General features: G+C 46.7%; 1 protein-coding gene across 1 annotated transcript; it reads left to right on the top strand.

The window, feature by feature from the left end:
• The first annotated feature begins 5,716 nt into the window (after positions 1 to 5,716).
• Positions 5,717 to 9,491, top strand: LOC124019525 (transcriptional repressor scratch 1-like). The gene is made up of 2 exons (XM_046334887.1): positions 5,717 to 6,381; positions 7,195 to 9,491. Exons 1-2 carry the CDS (start codon positions 6,267 to 6,269, stop codon positions 7,932 to 7,934), a joined length of 855 nt encoding a protein of 284 aa, XP_046190843.1. The 5' UTR covers positions 5,717 to 6,266; the 3' UTR covers positions 7,935 to 9,491.
• The last annotated feature ends 10,534 nt before the right edge of the window (positions 9,492 to 20,025 follow it).

The raw sequence follows: 20,025 nt of genomic DNA, 5'->3' as shown, positions 1-20,025 counted from the left end.
AATGATAATAATGATAATGACCAGGACTGGGCCCATACTGCAGATAATAATGATATGACCAGGACTGGGCCCATACTGCAGATAATAATGATATGACCAGGACTGGGCCCATACTGCAGATAATAATGATATGACCAGGACTGGGCCCATACTGCAGATAATAATGATATGACTAGGACTGGGCCCATACTGCAGATAATAATGATATGACTAGGACTGGGCCCATACTGCAGATAATAATGATATGACTAGGACTGGGCCCATACTGCAGATAATAATGATATGACCAGGACTGGGCCCATACTGCAGATAATAATGATATGACTGGGCCCATACTGCAGATAATAATGATATGACCAGGACTGGGCCCATACTGCAGATAATAATGATATGACTAGGACTGGGCCCATACTGCAGATAATAATGATATGACTAGGGGCCCACTGGGCCCATACCACAGATAATAATGATATGACTAGGACTGGGGGCCCATACTGGATAATAATGATATGACCGGGACTGGGCCCATACTGCAGATAATAATGATATGACTAGGACTGGGCCCATACCACAGATAATAATGATATGACTGGGACTGGGCCCATACCACAGATAATAATGATATGACTAGGACTGGGCCCATACCACAGATAATAATGATATGACCAGGACCATACTGCTCCCGCTTGGCTCTGACTGCACAGCGGCGGCCAGGGACCAGAGAAATATGTATCCTTTTATCACATGTGACACTTCAATGTTTGGGCTGTCTGTTGAAGCTAATGATTTTTGCTCATCTTTTCCCCCCATCTCTTTCAAAATGATCAAAACTGTATTTGTTAGGGGGTCATATATTAGACTGACACATGGCAGCAATTCGTCTGCTTCGGTGTCTATATAAATGCAATCTCTGGGATTCACACAATTACCCAAGAGTTTGGGATGATCTATTGTCACACAGCAGCGGTCGGCAGCAGATGGCATCAGACCACACTTAGGACTCTACACGCAGTGTAAGAGAACACGCTGGAGGCCTGTTCCCCCTCAGGTCCTCCCAGACACAGCGTGGTCCTGCCTCAGATTGTTCATTGCTGGAAACACCGGGGAGGCTCTACTAATTACCCAGCATCCCTTGCCATCCCTCACAGCCCTCCCTCACACTCAGTTTATCACAATTGCAAATGACCACATTCAACAGAGAGATGTGTGTGTTTGTGAGTGTGTGCATGTGTGTGTGTATGTTTGTGTGTGTGTGTGTGTGTGTGTGTGTGTGTGTGTGTGTGTGTGTGTGTGTGTGTGTGTGTGTGTGTGTGTGTGTGTGTGTGTGTGCGTGTGTGTGCGTGCGTGCGTGCGTGCGTGTGTGTGTGTGCGTGTGTGTGTGTGCTTACACACTGTTCTCAATCTTCCAGTGCACCATAAGTGTGTGCCCACCCCCCCACTCCGCTTTTGTCAAATCTGGGACATTTTATCCGGGAGTTTGCAAATGCGGTCTGCATTATATTTCACTTGGAGTCATCAGAAAAAAGGAGGGGGGGAAGTGGGTAGATTTTTCTTTCCCAGTCCAGCATTTCTGTCTGTATATATATGCTGAGGTGCTTGATGAGAAGAGGCCTCAGCAATATTTGGTGTTATTGCGACAGCAGGCTGAGGGACAATATACAGCATTCTCCTTCATCTTTGAGTAATGCCGGCTGTTGCTTTCTTACGGGGGGCTGAAAAAAAGCTCACTATTTCATCAATTAAAGCTGTTTTCCGCCGTACTGTTCCTTGTCTTTTGCGTGCGGTTTCATTTTCAAGATGCTTTAGTCTGTTTAGTCAGGGATGGAGATTATAAAGTGACTGAGGTATTCTCTATGCGGAAGACTGTGTGATTTGATACTTGTAAAACAGACTTGCCTTTCTTAATTGCCCCTGAGGGGATAAATAATGTTGTATTGAATTTAACTTAATTTAATTGGATTGGTGACATTTCATATAGATCTGTAAACTGTGTAACAGCTTTAATTAAAGTTATTTAAAGGAAAGACAAAGCTTAAATGCTCTTTGTCTTGCTTTCTGATGAGATGGTTTCTTTGGGTTAAACGGTGTGACACCAATTATTTCCAATGGATCAAAGGGCTAGGACTCTAGAGAAGTATGTTTTTACAAAACAAAAACAAACTCCAACTAAGGTAAATGCTCATTTTCTCCCTCTCCTCTCCCTTCTTCTCCCCCTCCCTTCCCTTCCTCTTCTCTCCCTTCTTCTCCCCTCCCTTCCCTTCCTCTCCTCTCCCTTCTTCTCCCCTCCCTTCCCTTCCTCTCCTCTCCCTTCCTCTCCTCTCCCTTCTTCTCCTCTCTCCCTTCCCTTCCTCTTCTCTCCCTTCCTCTCCTCTCTCCCTTCCCTTCCTCTCCTCTCCCTTCTTCTCCCCCTCCCTTCCTCTCCTCTCCCTTCCTCTCCCCCTCCCTTCCCTTCCTCTTCTCTCCCTTCTTCTCCCCCTCCCTTCCTCCTCCTCTCTCCCTTCCTCCCCTCCCTCTCCCTCTCCTTCCTCTCCCCCTCCCTTCCTCTCCTCTCCCTTCCTCTCCCCCTCCCTTCCTCTCCTCTCCCTTCCTCTCCCCCTCCCCTCCCTTCCTCTCCTTCTCTTCCTCCCCCTTCCCTTCCTCTCCTCCCCTTCCTCTCCCCCTCCCTTCTCTCCCTCCCTCTTCCCCAAACTCCCTTCCCTTCCCTCCCTTCTTCTCCCCCTCCCTTCCTCTCCCTCCCTCTCCCTTCCTCTCCCCCTCCCTTCCCTTCCTCTTCTCTCCCTTCTTCTCCCCCTCCCTTCCTCTCCTCTCTCCCTTCCCTTCCTCTTCTCTCCCTTCTTCTCCCCCCCTCCCTTCCCTTCCTCTTCTCTCCCTTCTTCTCCCCCTCCCTTCCTCTCCTCTCTCCCTCTCCCTTCCTCTCCTCTCCCTTCCTCTCCCCTCCCTTCCCTTCCTCTTCTCTCCCTTCTTCTCTCCCCTCCCTTCCTCTCCTCTCCCCTCTCCCTTCCTCTCCTCTCCCTTCTTCTCCCCCTCCCTTTCTCACTTCACCTCTCCTCTCTCATCCTCTCCTCCCCCTCTCCCTTCCTCTCCTCCTCCCCCTCCCTTCCTCTCCTCTCTCCCTCTCCTTCTCTCTCTCTCCTTCTTCTCCCCCTCCCTTTCTCTCACCTCTCCTCTCTCATCCTCTCCTCTCTCCTTCCTCTGCTCTCCCTTCTTCTCCCCTTCTCCCCCTTCCTCACTTCACCTCTCCTCTCTCATCCTCTCCTCCCCCCTCCCTTCCTCTCCTCTCCCTTCTTCTCCCCCTCCCTTCCTCCCCCTTCCTCACTCATCCTCTCCTCCCCCTCTCCTCCTCTCCTCTCCCTTCTTCCCTCCCTTCCTCTCCTCTCCCTTCTTCTTCCCCCTCCCTTCCTCACTTCACCTCTCCTCTCTCATCCTCTCCTCCCCCTCTCCCTTCCTCTCCTCTCCCTTCTTCCCCCTCTACTCATTTTACCTCTCCTCTCCCTTCCTCTCCTCTCCCTTCTTCCCCCGTCCCTTCCTCACTTCACCTCTCTTCTCTCATCCTCTCCTCCCCCTCTCCTTCCTCTCCTCCCCCTCCCTTCTTCTCCCCCTTCCTCATTTCACCTCTCCTCTCCCTTCCTCTCTTCTCCCCCACTCACTTCCTCACGTCTACTCTCCTCTCCCTTCCTCTCCTCTCCCTTCAGCTCCTCTCTCTTCTTCTCCCCCTCCCTTCCTCTCTTCTCCCTTCCTCTCTTCTTCTCCCCCTCCCTTTCCTCACCTCTACACTCCCTTCCTCTCTTCTCCCTTCCTCTCTTCTTCTCCCCCTCCCTTTCCTCACCTCTACACTCCACTCCATTCCTCTCTTCTCCCTTCCTCTCTTCTCCCTTCCTCACTTCTTCTCCCCCTCCCTTCCTCACTTCACTTCACCTCTCCTCTCTCTTCCTCTCCTTTTCTCTCCTCCTGTAACCCTAATCCTCAGCCTCCTCTCCTCCCCACAGGCCTCTGTCCCCCCTCAGCCTCTCTCTCACTCTGTGATAGGACATTCTCCATCTGCTTGCAGGCAGTGTGTGTACTGGGGAAGCAGCAGCAGCTGCAGAGCCTGCCTGCCTAGTCCCTTTCCTAGCCCCTCTCCTGCCTTCTGCCATCACACACACACACACAGGCACCAGCTGGGCACCGTCACCATCCCCGCCACCTTAACCTCCACTCCACTGCTAGGCCTGGCTGACTGTCACCTTCACATGTTACCTCACCTGACGGTGTCAATTAAAACTAACAATTCATCTGTCAACAACAAATCCCTAAACAGGATTGAAGTGATATATTGTTTAAGAGTTTAGAGGAGCTTACAGTAGCAGTACCAGAGGTGAGCTGCCAGAGCTGTACAGAATACGTTTCAGCACACAAGTCACCAGTGGTGTCATGTAGCCTGTAGTATAGATCTGAACTTTGCACTGATAGAATCCTAGAAAATGTCCTGATGATTACGTGTGGAATCACAGTACAACAAGCAGGTGAGCTTCAAAGAGCATCCTGTCAAGCGTGGAATCTACACATGGAGCTAAACGCCTACAGGTAGTGATGTCTGCAGTGCAGCTGGTGAATGTACTCTTTAATTGGACATCCTTGAGCCTCTGAAGGCAACTGCTCATGTGTTTCTTTTTGATTAGTGAAACCAGATGTTGAACAATACTAGACGGGTCCTTAAACTGCCCAGCTCTACAGAGTAGGACATCATGCAAGTCCTGACAAATACACAGGTGCAACCTTTAGGGAAGTAGGCTTTAGTTAGGTTTAGGTTTAGTTAGGTTTAGTTAGGTTACTTAAATACAGTAGGCATATATGCAGTAGATGCGCACGGGCATGACATCTAACATATTCATTCTATCTAACAAACACAAATATTGAATGGATGGATAAGGAGACGACATCCTTCCAGTAAACCAGTGTGATTGCCTGAATAATGTCATGTATTTGTGATGTGCATATCACAAACCATGTGTCATTTTTTGTTGCTTTATTGGTTAGTGGTGTTGCTGTGTCACAATGCAAATTCAGAATAAAAGCACCTGGGATGTTTAGTATTAGAGTGAACCATGAACCCATAATGATCATATGAACATGACAAGAGATACATTATTAATTGTCTAACAGTTGATTTCGTAGAGACCAAAAGCCTGTAGGCTATACACGGTATGGTAATTACGGGGTGAACAGTAGTTACAATTCTTCAAAGAAATGATATGTCATCATAAAATTGCAGGAGAATGTGCAACGCATTGCAAAGCTGGAAAGAATCTCCATTCAAAACCGTGAGAAAGTGCTGAATAAAATGTAATGCGTTGCATGTAAGCAGGTGCGATGTAAACCTAGTTTCAACTGATACAGAAAGACTTGAAGTAAAACAAACATTTCCATTCTTATCTCCAAAGAACATGGTGGTGAGCTCCTTAAAAATAAAATGAGATGGGGAGACGAGGAGCCGCCTTTATAAATCATTCTATCACAATGTTGCTCCCCAGAGGTTTCTGATGGATTCAATTAAGCACTTCCATTTCCATCTCCCACCTGATCGCAGCGCCGTATAAATCCCAACAGCTGATCAACTATCTCCAGACACCAAGCACAGAACACAGAGAGAGGCTGCAGCAACAGTGAGAAAGAGAGAGAGAGAGAGAGAGAGAGAGAGAGAGAGAGAGAGAGAGAGAGAGAGAGAGAGAGAGAGAGAGAGAGAGAGAGAGAGAGAGAGAGAGAGAGAGAGAGAGAGAGAGAGAGAGAGAGAGAAGTGGAGCGGTGATGGTCCATCAACTGACATTATTATTTTTCAGCCAAATGTAAATAGGCTGCCAATCAGAGTTGGAAATAATTGGAAAGCAATAAATAACGCTGACAAGCGCTACCCATTTTTTGTTGCACTCTTACAGTACAGCAGCTTCTCTCGTGTTTTTTGCATTTCTCCTCTATTGGCACGCGGGAGAAAGAGGCGCACTCTGCAGGGTGCTTTCAGCTCGCTCCTCCGTCGTACGCGAGCCTCTGAGAGGGAGCTATCCAGTGCTGAAGTTGCATTTCTTCCCTTCGCAAGACACGGCGTTGCAGGTAGAACAGAGAAACCTAAGCACTACGGGTTGGCTGGGGGTTTGTTTGACTGACTGGGTGTCTGATACTCTACACAGCCAGGCATCCAAAGCTCAGCCTTAAATATCCAGCTCTACATTGGCGTTGCATGAGGACAGTAACCCTGCCCTGGACGGTTGTTGTTTCGGTGCAACACCAGAAACATGCCAAGGTCTTTCCTGGTTAAAAAGGTGAAGCTTGATGATTTTTCATCCAGTGATTTTGAGAGTTCTTATGGACGATCCAGGACCGACGTCAGTCTACGGATTCACGATAAAGGTAAATATAAACATTATTTATAATTCGGAATGTTGATTATGTTATATATATATATATATATTGCTTATAATGCACGGTGTCTTTTTTTGCCACGTTTGCACGTTTTTGTGCTGCATTCATGACTCAATCTGATTCCATTGTTATATTAGTTTTGACAAACACACCTACCTATACATTTGTAGGCTAATTCTACCCTGTATGTTTTTGAAACAAACCAATTGAATGTGGAAATAACCTATCGCACCTAGCCTACTCGGAACATGGGGAGGAATGACGCTTGTGTTGCTGATGCAAAACTTCTCCACAACCCACAAGTGTGCATCATATATCTGCACTTAGGCACCAGCATGTACACAAGAGATTGCATTGCACCTATATTACCCGTTATGCATTGGAACACGGGTGTATAGCCCTATTATTGAGACATTATGTCAGTCAGAAGGCTGAATCATATTTCATGATGATGTGTGAACTAGCCTATCCATCGCTTCAGATCGGCTGTATAATGTTGCCTCATCATCTCAGTAGGTTATGTGGTTAAAATAGGTTTATTCTCACTGTGTGTAATTGGCAACTATAGGTTAACGCATAAAAGGGTCGTGCTTCCAGATAGAAAAAAACGTTTTAGACTCGCCTAAAGCTTAATAAACTGCATAGGACGCATAGGCTTTGGTGACAACGTTCTGTAGTGGATTTCAAGTGGAGAAGTGCTGCCTGTAGCTTGTTGTATCTATTAAGCAGATTGTTCCCACTTGAAGAATCCCCGCGCGACAATGAGTAATTGAATTAACATCTTGTTATTTTTCACACCAGGGTACATTAGTGACTACATCAGCCCGTCTGTCTACGATGGAGAAAGCGACGGTGCCATTAAAGTTCCCTCTCCGGAGCCACTCTACGATGGAATCCACAGCGACTACGGTGCCCCAGACTCAGACCAGCCTGACAGTCCGCAGTCGGACGTCACCTCCGGCTACATCAATGGGGACACCGCGGTGAGTGATTGCTACACGGTGGACGCGTTTTACATCACGGACGGAAGGTCACGGAGGAAAGTAATCAGCAGCCCCAGTAGCAGGGGCATACAGCGTCACACATGCAACGAATGTGGGAAAACCTACGCCACGTCTTCCAACCTGAGTAGGCATAAGCAGACCCACCGGAGCCTGGACAGCAAGATGGCCAAGAAGTGCGCAACCTGTGGGAAAGTGTACGTGTCCATGCCAGCAATGGCCATGCACCTGCTCACCCATGACCTCAAGCACAAGTGTGACATCTGTGGCAAAGCTTTCAGCAGACCTTGGCTACTGCAGGGCCACATGAGGTCACACACGGGTGAGAAGCCCTTTGGGTGTGCACACTGCGGAAAAGCGTTCGCCGACCGCTCCAACCTGCGCGCGCATATGCAGACTCACTCCGCTTTCAAGCATTTCAAATGCAAACGGTGCGACAAGACCTTCGCTCTCAAGTCCTACCTGAATAAGCACTACGAGTCCGCGTGCTTCAAAGGCGCGTTCTCGCCCTTGAGTCCTGATCTCGATGACTCTCCATGACGTCCACATTAAAAGTGCAGACAAAAACATTATATTTTTGTTTGACTAAATCTGCCAAACCTTTCCTAAAATCCACCTCAACTTCCAGTGGAACCACAATAATAGCACAATATTTCTGTATTCTCCTTGAAATCCACCCGAAGGAATTACTGATGATCTTCGCATGCACTTAAAAAATCCTCTTCCTCCTCCAGTCACGTGGATAGAATATACCTTCCACCGCGCGTAAATATGAAATCATATATTTTGAAATGTGACGAAGAAGACAATACTGGATTGCTCCAAACAAAAGTCGAACATTTTAATGTTGGATAATAATGTACTGCTGCAACTGACCATACTCTCCGTTGAGGTAAATGCCATTTATGTTTGTATTAATTAATTAATCTATTTATTTATGTATTTATTTATCTATTTATACATTAGGCTATTTATATGTATTTGTTTATATAGTATGTCTGACATATTGGTCTGTTTTTATTTGATACCACTACCTATTATTTGCACTTTAATGTGTGAATTTGCCAACCTCTCATGAACAGGCCAAAGCGTTGTCACTTATTCTTCCTTTACTACCATTTTAAATTATTGCATGCAAAAATGAAATCTATGCCAGTATCACAAAGCTTATGATTTTTGTCTTCTCCAAAATCTAGATAGTATCTGTTGGCAATATTTCTGTTGAAGCCACATGACGAATTATAAAGCAATAATCACTTAATGCATGGTAGTTTTGAAAATTATTATGAACTATTACCTACTGTATAGCAGTTTTTAAAATCAGGTATGTTTTACTCCAGTACGCATCTATAGTTATACAAAAAAATACAACATCAGGGAAAATGCCAATGTAGTGTTAGTGAAACAACAAGAAAACGACCACATCCTCTTTTCCTCTAACGTCATGCATTGCCTGCCTCTTATTTCAACAGTAGTGTTCGGACCGTAGGCTTGTAGTACTTCAGCTCCCAGCATCTCAGAACATGTATCCAAATCTACAGGGCACCCATTAAGGTCATACAAAGGTCAAACACCTTCTGGGTCCCCAATGGCACCCTATATTCTATATAGAGCCCTATGGCCCGTGGCCAAATCTAGTGCACTATATAGGGAATAGGGTGTTATTTTGGGATGAGAAACACTGGAACCCACTATTGACTTAAGGTGGGCAAACTTTGCACTGCATCCACACACAGCTTGATGGACAAGATGCCTTTCTTTAACCTCATTGGTGTGCCACAGATTTGTCTATAATAAAGCACTTCATTTACACCTTAAAAAGTAGCACAATGAACCTAGAGATTCAGGTAGAAAAAACAAGAACTCGTATTAGCTTGACCTCTGTTTTGTATTTCCAATAAAGAATGAATTAATCATAATTTATTGCAAGAGGCTTTGTAAATAATCCTTTGGAGTAATCATTTTTACAGCTGTAAAGAATTAAACAAACCTTATTTCAGGAGATATCTGGAGGGAGGAAAATGTCCTTTCCAGTCAGCATTCAAATGATGTAAGCACAAGACACAACAAGGCATTGTCACTTCATAATAAAGAATAATATTAACAAAATCACTTGTCTGTCTGTTAGTCACTTGTTTTTATTTGTTTGTATCAAATTTCACAATGTATACTATATCACCTTATTAGCCTAAAGTATATCTTCAAGCATTTGAATCAAAAGTTGAAAGATAATCCTCAGAGTAAAGCATGTCTTCACCATCCTATAGGAAACAGTGCTGTACATGACCTTGTGTTTTAACCATCATCCTTATTACTGTACTGCTCAGAGAGAAAGGGAGAAAGAGAGAGAGAGGGGATAGAGAGGGGGGAGAGAGGAGGGGGAAGAGAGAGAAATTGGGGAGGGAGAGAGAGAGGGGAGGGAGAGAGAGAGAGAGAGAGAGAGAGAGAGAGCGAGAGAGCGCTACTTGGGTGGCTGTAGCTACTGTAGCGTAAATCAGATGAGGCCATGTAGCCTTTTGCGGGGCCTAAAAGACATTTTATTCCTCATAGATAACCCTTATCACTCGATAGCTCTCTTGACTGCATTTAGAATCAGGTTTATGACCTCAAAATGGATAGACAATTTCCTGGGAAGTGAAATTACAATTTTGGCTGTGAACTTGCTGACACTTACTGAATGAGGGACAAGATAACACTAATTTCTGACATTCTGGTTCAAGGTACTCTGTAATCAGATGTGTGGACATGATTGGTTAACTTGACGGCTACCAATAATGTCAATGCACAATACATTTAAAAATGCCATTAGAAGTGCTGCTTTGACTTGAAAATGTAAGCCACTGATTTCACATTACGGAGGCAGTCAATGACCTCAGAAATAGGAAAACAATGTGTGTCTCTGTCGTGACCATGGTGATCTGTGCAGGCGGCGGGATAGCTGTTGAAATGCTATATTCAGGTGGAGTGAAACTCTTAGTAGACAGGTGGGGAGAAAGGGAGCCTGCCTGATCATATGTGTTTTTGATTGATACATGACATTGTAACTGGTCAACTTGTTATACATCACTCTACGGGAATCATTATAATCTGCTTCATGAGATGGCCCACGCAGGTTTTATCAGGAATCATTATAATCTGCTTCATGAGATGGCCTACGCAGGTTTTATCAGGAATCATTATAATCTGCTTCATGAGATGGCCTACGCAGGTTTTATCAGAATCATTATAATCTGCTTCATGAGATGGCCTACGCAGGTTTTATCAGGAATCATTATAATCTGCTTCATGAGATGGCCTACGCAGGTTTTATCAGGAATCATTATAATCTGCTTCATGAGATGGCCTACGCAGGTTTTATCAGGAATCATTATAATCTGCTTCATGAGATGGCCTACGCAGGTTTTAGCAGGAATCATTATAATCTGCTTCATGAGATGGCCCACGCAGGTTTTATCAGGAATCATTATAATCTGCTTCATGAGATGGCCTTTTTATCAGGAATCATTATAATCTGCTTCATGAGATGGCCTACGCAGGTTTTATCAGGAATCATTATAATCTGCTTCATGAGATGGCCTACGCAGGTTTTATCAGGAATCATTATAATCTGCTTCATGAGATGGCCCACGCAGGTTTTATCAGGAATCATTATAATCTGCTTCATGAGATGGCCTACGCAGGTTTTATCAGGAATCATTATAATCTGCTTCATGAGATGGCCTACGCAGGTTTTATCAGGAATCATTATAATCTGCTTCATGAGATGGCCTACGCAGGTTTTATCAGGAATCATTATAATCTGCTTCATGAGATGGCCTACGCAGGTTTTATCAGGAATCATTATAATCTGCTTCATGAGATGGCCTACGCAGGTTTTATCAGGATCATTATAATCTGCTTCATGAGATGGCCCATGTAGACTGGGGTCTCAGGAGCTCCTGGGATATTGTTCTATAGCAGGAGTATCGCTGCTACCCAAATGGCACCCTATTCCCTATATAGGGCACTACATTTGACCACAGCCCATTTGTCCCTGGTCAAAAGTAGTGCACTATTAAGGGAATTAGGGTGCCATTTGGAACGTATCCTATATCAGCTCAATGCATTAGTCCACAGGAGACAGCTGTAGTGGTACTGGGTTTCTCTCACACCTTGGTTGGTCTGTTGGCTTTCTACATCCCTCTACCGTCACTGCAGTTTAATGTCAGACTGCCACTCCCCTGGGCAGCACTTAGGCCCATGCAGGCAGACGGCTGAATAGTACAGTAGGCTTGTCTTCATGCTGACGGCCTTACAGAAAGACAGGGGTTCTGCTGAGTTCCATGTCCATCCCTTGTTTGCTGTTGATGGTGTGAATGATACTGACCACGAACAGAGAATTGTGTAACAGTACAGTTCCAAAGGTAATCTACTAGTCCAGCCATGGCAACTGACAACAGCATCTCTGCCTGTTGATTTATTTGTTGAATCTATCTGTTAGAGATCGACATCAACTCGTGTGACACTTGTACAACACACAAGTGGTTTTATAAAGCCTCCCCTATGTGCATGTCTCTCCACATACAAACCAGATTCCACTTGGCTAGGTAAAGGTATCCTATAACAGTCTCTGTAGGCAGGCAGCATGCAGGAGTGCATCACAGCACCAGATAGCTACAGGTTGTAGCAACAGACAGACAGACAGACGGGGAATAGTGCCCCCTCAGAATGCATTAGGGCTGATTGGTGAGGACGTGGTGAAAAGCGTTGCTTTCAGACATGGGCCTGCGTCCCAAATGGCACCCTATTCCCAACCTATATACAGAGTGCACTAAGCCCTATGGGCCCTGGTCACAAGTAGTGCACTATGTAGGGAACAGGGTGCCGTTTGGGGCACACCGGTGTGTTTATCGTCACTTGGCTGAGAGGGATACTGCTTTGCCACCTCATAGCTCTGACTAAGAGACCGTGGTGTGACAAAGAGCCCTTAAGCCTGTTCAGTTAACAAACAGTCCAGGATAGAAGGAACTGGTGACGCATGTTGCTGGCACAGAGGTCTGTTTCTGTAGACCAACACTAAGAGTGGGTGGGAGGAGGACAACAGTCAGTGCTTTCACTCAACAGAAGCTTGGAAGGAACGACCACAAACAACCAATAACTGTATGTATGCTTGCCAGAAAAACTAAACATCCACAACGAACGAGAAGATAATGAATGAAATAATTTATGAAGCTATCAATCATTTATAATAAGCTTTGAGTTTTGAGTTACTTTCTCAGCTGGGCTGACTCCTGCTTGTGCTGTAGCTAGGCAAATATTTTCAGGCGGAAGAATGTGTTTCAGGGGAGGTGGGGAAAGAGGAGGTGAGGGGGAGCTAGCTCTGACCCAGATTGGCTGACATGCAGCTGAGGCAGCTTCCACCGTACAGGCAGCAGGAGCACAGCACACCATAGTACATTTTTAATGGCAACCACTTGAACATTGGCACTTAAAGGACAGTGGAGCTTCTGTTGCCGTGTGTAGTTGAACCTCCACTGTTTAATTATGTGCTCTTGTCTGTTAAATGGTTGGCTCCTAATTGTATTATTTGTTGGACTGCTATGTGTTGTTACTGGCGGTTTGTGAGGTTGGTGCTACTTGTCAGATAGTTTAGGTTCGTCATGATGTGTTACTGGCGGTTTGTGAGGTTGGCGCTACTTGTCAGATAGTTTAGGTTCGTCATGATGTGTTACTGGCGGTTTGTGAGGTTGGCGCTACTTGTCAGATAGTTTAGGTTCGTCATGATGTGTTACTGGCGGTTTGTGAGGTTGGCGCTACTTGTCAGATAGTTTAGGTTCGTCATGATGTGTTACTGGCGGTTTGTGAGGTTGGCGCTACTTGTCAGATAGTTTAGGTTCGTCATGATGTGTTACTGGCGGTTTGTGAGGTTGGCGCTACTTGTCAGATAGTTTAGGTTCGTCATGATGTGTTACTGGCGGTTTGTGAGGTTGGTGCTACTTGTCAGATAGTTTAGGTTCGTCATGATGTGTTACTGGCGGTTTGTGAGGTTGGTGCTACTTGTCAGATAGTTTAGGTTCGTCATGATGTGTTACTGGCGGTTTGTGAGGTTGGTGCTACTTGTCAGATAGTTTAGGTTCGTCATGATGTGTTACTGGCGGTTTGTGAGGTTGGTGCTACTTGTCAGATAGTTTAGGTTCGTCATGATGTGTTACTGGCGGTTTGTGAGGTTGGTGCTACTTGTCAGATAGTGTAGGTTTGTCATGATGTGTTACTGTTTCCTGCTGTTCACGCCTGTTGCTCTGATCTTGTGTATGATACAGCCGACTGAAACTATTTCAAATCTGATGAGCTCACAGAGCAGAACTCCAGTTTGCCCTGCATGTGATACGCAGAAGACCCCAGGTTCTGATACATAAAGAGTTGTCCAGGAGCACCTCTTTCTCCTCCATAGCTGCTGCTAAGCGATACGTTGTTTATGAAGATGTCCAGTGAATGTGAAATGTGTTGACACCACAACACAGTCCAGACTTGGATACACATCATCCCAAATGCTAATCCATAAAAACGTGTGTTAAATTGGCTGTTCTGTTTTGCTTGTTTACAGCAGGTCATTTAATAGGGAAGTGTATTGTTACATCACCAACATTAGGAGAATAAAGGCACTTACATGGCATCCATTCTAAAAACCTGGCCCAACTCTTTATATATAACTGTCTCTGGAGGTGCCTACTTCTAGACATGAAGGCTGGTTTAGGGTTTAGAGCGTGGCTGGTGCTTTTGTTTCGACCTCTCCTTCCCATTTTTAGGAGAGGAATTAAAACATCATGCATATTCAGTGGGAATGAATGAGGAGGAGAATAGAGGCCCTCCACCTGCCTTTGATCTAAACGGGTGGGTATAATGCAGAGCAGATCATTGGGTTGAAACCACTGGAGTTGAGTTGCAGTGGGAGGGTCGGCACAAGAGAAGGTCTAGTGACTGGGAGCTATTTCATCTCCATCCCACTGACTGCATTTCACTGAACCGGCCGTCGTGTTGTCAGAATGTCATGTGATCCCTGATCATGGGCTGTAACTACAGTCATAGCCTACAGTCATCGATACGTCCCAAATGGCACCCTATTCCCTACATAGGGCACTACTTCTGCACTATATAGTGACTAGGGTGCCATTTGGGATGCAGTTATGGCCTCCTCAATATGATGAGATGTTCTCGTATTCAGTGACCATTTCAGCCACTCAGGCAGGTTATTGGGCACAGTATGCAGCTTGAGGCTTTACAAAATACCTTTTTTTTAGGAATTCAGAACCAAGGTAATTATATGAATTATGTCATGTGCCCGATGTTTCAGGGTAAACATGTGTTTAACAAGGTCAGTGTTGGTGACTGGGAACATCCTGAAAATCTATTCTGCAGTGATATGTCATTCAGTGTGATTCACATCTCCACTTTGGAGTCAGACATGGAACCACTGAGAAGTGAACACAGTAGAAGATATCATTGGCCCTCTTTACAGGAACAGTGACATTCAAACCAATGTGTTGGTCTTTGACCAGAAAAAGCCCTCTTCCCAACAAGTCGTTGGATGTGAGATGAAGGACCTGCAGCGATGTCTTTCAGGTCTCCCATGGCTGCTTCTGAGTTACACTCTGCATGGTTGAATAAGTACAATTTGGGCTGGTCATCCCTCAGGCTCTCGGTCAGGGATCATGACTATCTACACATGGTATGGCCCAGCGGTGTGAACATGGTATGGTCCAGCATTGTGAACATGGTATGGCCCAGCAGTGTGAACATGGTATGGCCCAGCAGTGTGAACATGGTATGGCCCAGCAGTGTGAACATGGTATGGCCCAGCGGTGTGAACATGGTATGGCCCAGCGGTGTGAACATGGTATGGCCCAGCGGTGTGAACATGGTATGGCCCAGCGGTGTGAACATGGTATGGCCCAGGTATGGCCCAGGTGTGAACATGGTATGGCCCAGCGGTGTGAACATGGTATGGCCCAGCGGTGTGAACATGGTATGGCCCAGCGGTGTGAACATGGTATGGCCCAGCGGTGTGAACATGGTATGGCCCAGCGGTGTGAACATGGTATGGCCCAGCGGTGTGAACATGGTATGGCCCAGTGGTGTGAACATGGTATGGCCTAGCGGTGTGAACATGGTATGGCCCAATGGTGTGAACATGGTATGGCCCAGCGGTGTGAACATGGTAGGGTCCAATAGTGTGAACATGGTATGGCCCAGTGGTGTGAACATGGTATGGCCCAGCGGTGTGAACATGGTATGGCCCAATGGTGTGAACATGGTATGGCCCAGCGGTGTGAACATGGTAGGGTCCAATAGTGTGAACATGGTATGGCCCAGCGGTGTGAACATGGTATGGCCCAATGGTGTGAACATGGTATGGCCCAGCGGTGTGAACATAGTAGGGTCCAATAGTGTGAACATGGTATGGCCCAGCAGTGTGAACATGGTATGGCCCAGCGGTGTGAACATGGTATGGCCCAGCGGTGTGAACATGGTATGGCCCAGCGGTGTGAACATGGTAGGGTCCAATAGTGTGAACATGGTATGGCCCAGCGGTGTGAACATGGTATGGCCCAATAGTGTGAACATGGTATGGCCCAGCGGTGTGAACATGGTATGGCCCAGCAGTGTGAACATGGTATGGCCCAGCGGTGTGAACATGGTACGGCCCAGCGGTGTGAACATGGTATGGCCCAGCGGTGTGAACATGGTAGGGCGTGTCTGCTAAATGGGGCGTGTCTGCTAAATTAATAACATGCAAATGTACTATCTCTCCATCTCATTCTCTCCAGGGCCCATTTACACCCCCTTCCCTCCATTTCAAACTGCTCTACTGTCAGCCCTGTCCTCTCTCTATAGAGGACTGCTACTCTACTGACAACCCTGTCCTCTCTCTATAGAGGACTGCTACTCTACTGACAACCCTGTCCTCTCTCTATAGAGGACTGCTACTCTACTGACAACCCTGTCCTCTCTCTATAGAGGACTGCTACTCTACTGACAACCCTGTCCTCTCTCTATAGAGGACTACTACTCTACTAACAACCCTGTCCTCTCTCCGTAGAGGACTGCTACTCTACTGACAACCCTGTCCTCTCTCTATAGAGGACTGCTACTCTACTGACAACCCTGTCCTCTCTCTATAGAGGACTACTACTCTACTAACAACCCTGTCCTCTCTCCGTAGAGGACTGCTACTCTACTGACAACCCTGTCCTCTCTCTATAGAGGACTGCTACTCTACTGACAACCCTGTCCTCTCTCTATAGAGGACTGCTACTCTACTGACAACCCTGTCCTCTCTCTATAGAGGACTGCTACTCTACTGACAACCCTGTCCTCTCTCTATAGAGGACTGCTACTCTACTGACAACCCTGTCCTCTCTCTATAGAGGACTGCTACTCTACTGACAACCCTGTCCTCTCTCTATAGAGGACTGCTACTCTACTGACAACCCTGTCCTCTCTCTATAGAGGACTGCTACTCTACTGACAACCCTGTCCTCTCTCTATAGAGGACTGCTACTCTACTGACAACCCTGTCCTCTCTCTATAGAGGACTGCTACTCTACTGACAACCCTGTCCTCTCTCTATAGAGGACTGCTACTCTACTGACAACCCTGTCCTCTCTCTGTAGAGGACTGCTACTCTACTGACAACCCTGTCCTCTCTCTGTAGAGGACTGCTACTCTACTGACAACCCTGTCCTCTCTGTAGAGGACTGCTGACAACCCTGTCCTCTCTGTAGAGGACTGCTACTCTACTGACAACCCTGTCCTCTCTCTGTAGAGGACTGCTACTCTACTGACAACCCTGTCCTCTCTCTGTAGAGGACTGCTACTCTACTGACAACCCTGTCCTCTCTCTGTAGAGGACTGCTACTCTACTGACAACCCTGTCCTCTCCTCTGTAGAGAGGACTGCTACTCTACTGACAACCCTGTCCTCTCTCTGCTAGACTGACAACCCTGTCCTCTCTCTGTAGAGGACTGCTACTACTGACAACCCTGTCCTCTCTCTGTAGAGGACTGCTACTCTACTGACAACCCTGTCCTCTCTCTGTAGAGGACTGCTAACTGACAACCCTGTCCTCTCTCTGTAGAGGACTGCTACTCTACTGACAACCCTGTCCTCTCTCTGTAGAGGACTGCTACTTACTGACAACCCTGTCCTCTCGCTGTAGAGGACTGCTACTCTACTGACAACCCTGTCCTCTCTCTGTAGAGGACTGCTACTGTAGAGGACTGCTACTGTCCTCTCTCTGTAGAGGACTGCTTCTTACTGACAACCCTGTCCTCTCTCTGTAGAGGACTGTTACTCTACTGACAACCCTGTCCTCTCTCTGTAGAGGACTGCTACTTACTGACAACCCTGTCCTCTCTCTGTAGAGGACTGCTACTCTACTGACAACCCTGTCCTCTCTCTGTAGAGGACTGCTACTTACTGACAACCCTGTCCTCTCTCTGTAGAGGACTGCTACTCTACTGACAACCCTGTCCTCTCTCAACCCTGTAGAGGACTGTTACTGTAGAGGACTACTGACAACCCTGTCCTCTCTCTGTAGAGGACTGCTACTCTACTGACAACCCTGTCCTCTCTCTGTAGAGGACTGCTACTCTACTGACAACCCTGTCCTCTCTCTGTAGAGGACTGCTACTTACTGACAACCCTGTCCTCTCTCTGTAGAGGACTGTTACTCTACTGACAACCCTGTCCTCTCTCTGTAGAGGACTGCTACTTACTGACAACCCTGTCCTCTCTCTGTAGAGGACTGCTAGACAACCCTGTCCTCTCTCTGTAGAGGACTGCTACTCTACTGACAACCCTGTCCTCTCTCTGTAGAGGACTGCTACTCTACTGACAACCCTGTCCTCTCTCTGTAGAGGACTGTTACTCTACTGACAACCCTGTCCTCTCTCTGTAGAGGACTGTTACTCTACTGACAACCCTCTGTAGAGGACTGTTTCTCAACCCTGTCCTCTCTGTAGAGGACTGCTACTCTACTGACAACCCTGTCCTCTCTCTGTAGAGGACTGCTACAACCCTGTCCTAGAGGACTGACAACCCTGTCCTCTCTCTGTAGAGGACTGTTTCTCTACTGACAACCCTGTCCTCTCTCTGTAGAGGACTGCTACTTACTGACAACCCTGTCCTCTCTCTGTAGAGGACTGCTACTTACTGACAACCCTGTCCTCTCTCTGTAGAGGACTGTTACTCTACTGACAACCCTGTCCTCTCTCTGTACTTACTGACAACCCTGTCCTCTCTCTGTAGAGGACTGTTTCTCTACTGACAACCCTGTCCTCTCTCTGTAGAGGACTGCTACTCTACTAACAACCCTGTCCTCTCTCTGTAGAGGACTGTTTCTCTACTGACAACCCTGTCCTCTCTCTGTAGAGGACTGTTACTCTACTGACAACCCTGTCCTCTCTCTGTAGAGGACTGCTACTTACTGACAACCCTGTCCTCTCTCTGTAGAGGACTGTTACTCTACTGACAACCCTGTCCTCTCTCTGTAGAGGACTGTTTCTCTACTGACAACCCTGTCCTCTCGCTGTAGAGGACTGCTACTCTACTGACAACCCTGTCCTCTCTCTGTAGAGGACTGCTACTTACTGACAACCCTGTCCTCTCTCTGTAGAGGACTGTTTCTCTACTGACAACCCTGTCCTCTCTCTGTAGAGGACTGCTACTTACTGACAACCCTGTCCTCTCTCTGTAGAGGACTGCTACTTACTGACAACCCTGTCCTCTCTCTGTAGAGGACTGTTACTCTACTGACAACCCTGTCCTCTCTCTGTAGAGGACTGCTACTTACTGACAACCCTGTCCTCTCTCTGTAGAGGACTGTTTCTCTACTGACAACCCTGTCCTCTCTCTGTAGAGGACTGCTACTCTACTGACAACCCTGTCCTCTCTCTGTAGAGGACTGCTACTCTACTGACAACCCTGTCCTCTCTCTGTAGAGGACTGTTTCTCTACTGACAACCCTGTCCTCTCTGTCTCTCTGTAGAGGACTGCTACTCTACTGACAACCCTGTCCTCTCTGTAGAGGACTGCTACTCTCTCTGTAGAGGACTGCTACTCTACTGACAACCCTGTCCTCTCTCTGTAGAGGACTGTTTCTCTACTGACAACCCTGTCCTCTCTCTGTAGAGGACTGCTAACCCTGTCTTACTGACAACCCTGTCCTCTCTCTGTAGAGGACTGTTTCTCTACTGACAACCCTGTCCTCTCTCTAGAGGACTGTTACTCTACTGACAACCCTGTCCTCTCTCTATAGAGGACTGTTTCTCTACTGACAACCCTGTCCTCTCTCTATAGAGGACTGTTTCTCTACTGACAACCCTGTCCTCTCTCTGTAGAGGACTGTTTCTCTACTGACAACCCTGTCCTCTCTCTGTAGAGGACTGTTACTCTACTGACAACCCTGTCCTCTCTCTGTAGAGGACTGTTACTCTACTGACAACCCTGTCCTCTCTCTGTAGAGGACTGCTACTCTACTGACAACCCTGTCCTCTCTCTGTAGAGGACTGCTACTCTACTGACAACCCTGTCCTCTCTCTGTAGAGGACTGCTACTCTACTGACAACCCTGTCCTCTCTCTGTAGAGGACTGT

The sequence above is a fragment of the Oncorhynchus gorbuscha genome, unplaced genomic scaffold (genome assembly GCF_021184085.1).
Source record: "Oncorhynchus gorbuscha isolate QuinsamMale2020 ecotype Even-year unplaced genomic scaffold, OgorEven_v1.0 Un_scaffold_617, whole genome shotgun sequence".
In the NCBI taxonomy this organism is placed as follows: domain Eukaryota; kingdom Metazoa; phylum Chordata; class Actinopteri; order Salmoniformes; family Salmonidae; genus Oncorhynchus; species Oncorhynchus gorbuscha.
This window is presented reverse-complemented; position numbering and strand designations above follow the sequence as displayed.

What these genes read in the sequence shown, in the direction of transcription:
- LOC124019525 (XM_046334887.1), top strand. Translation starts at nt 6,267, where the DNA reads ATGCCAAGGTCTTTCCTGGTTAAAAAGGTGAAGCTTGATGATTTTTCA. An exon ending in TCTACGGATTCACGATAAAG is followed by an intron (nt 6,382 to 7,194) that starts GTAAATATAAAC and finishes TTTTCACACCAG; the next exon opens with GGTACATTAGTGACTACATC.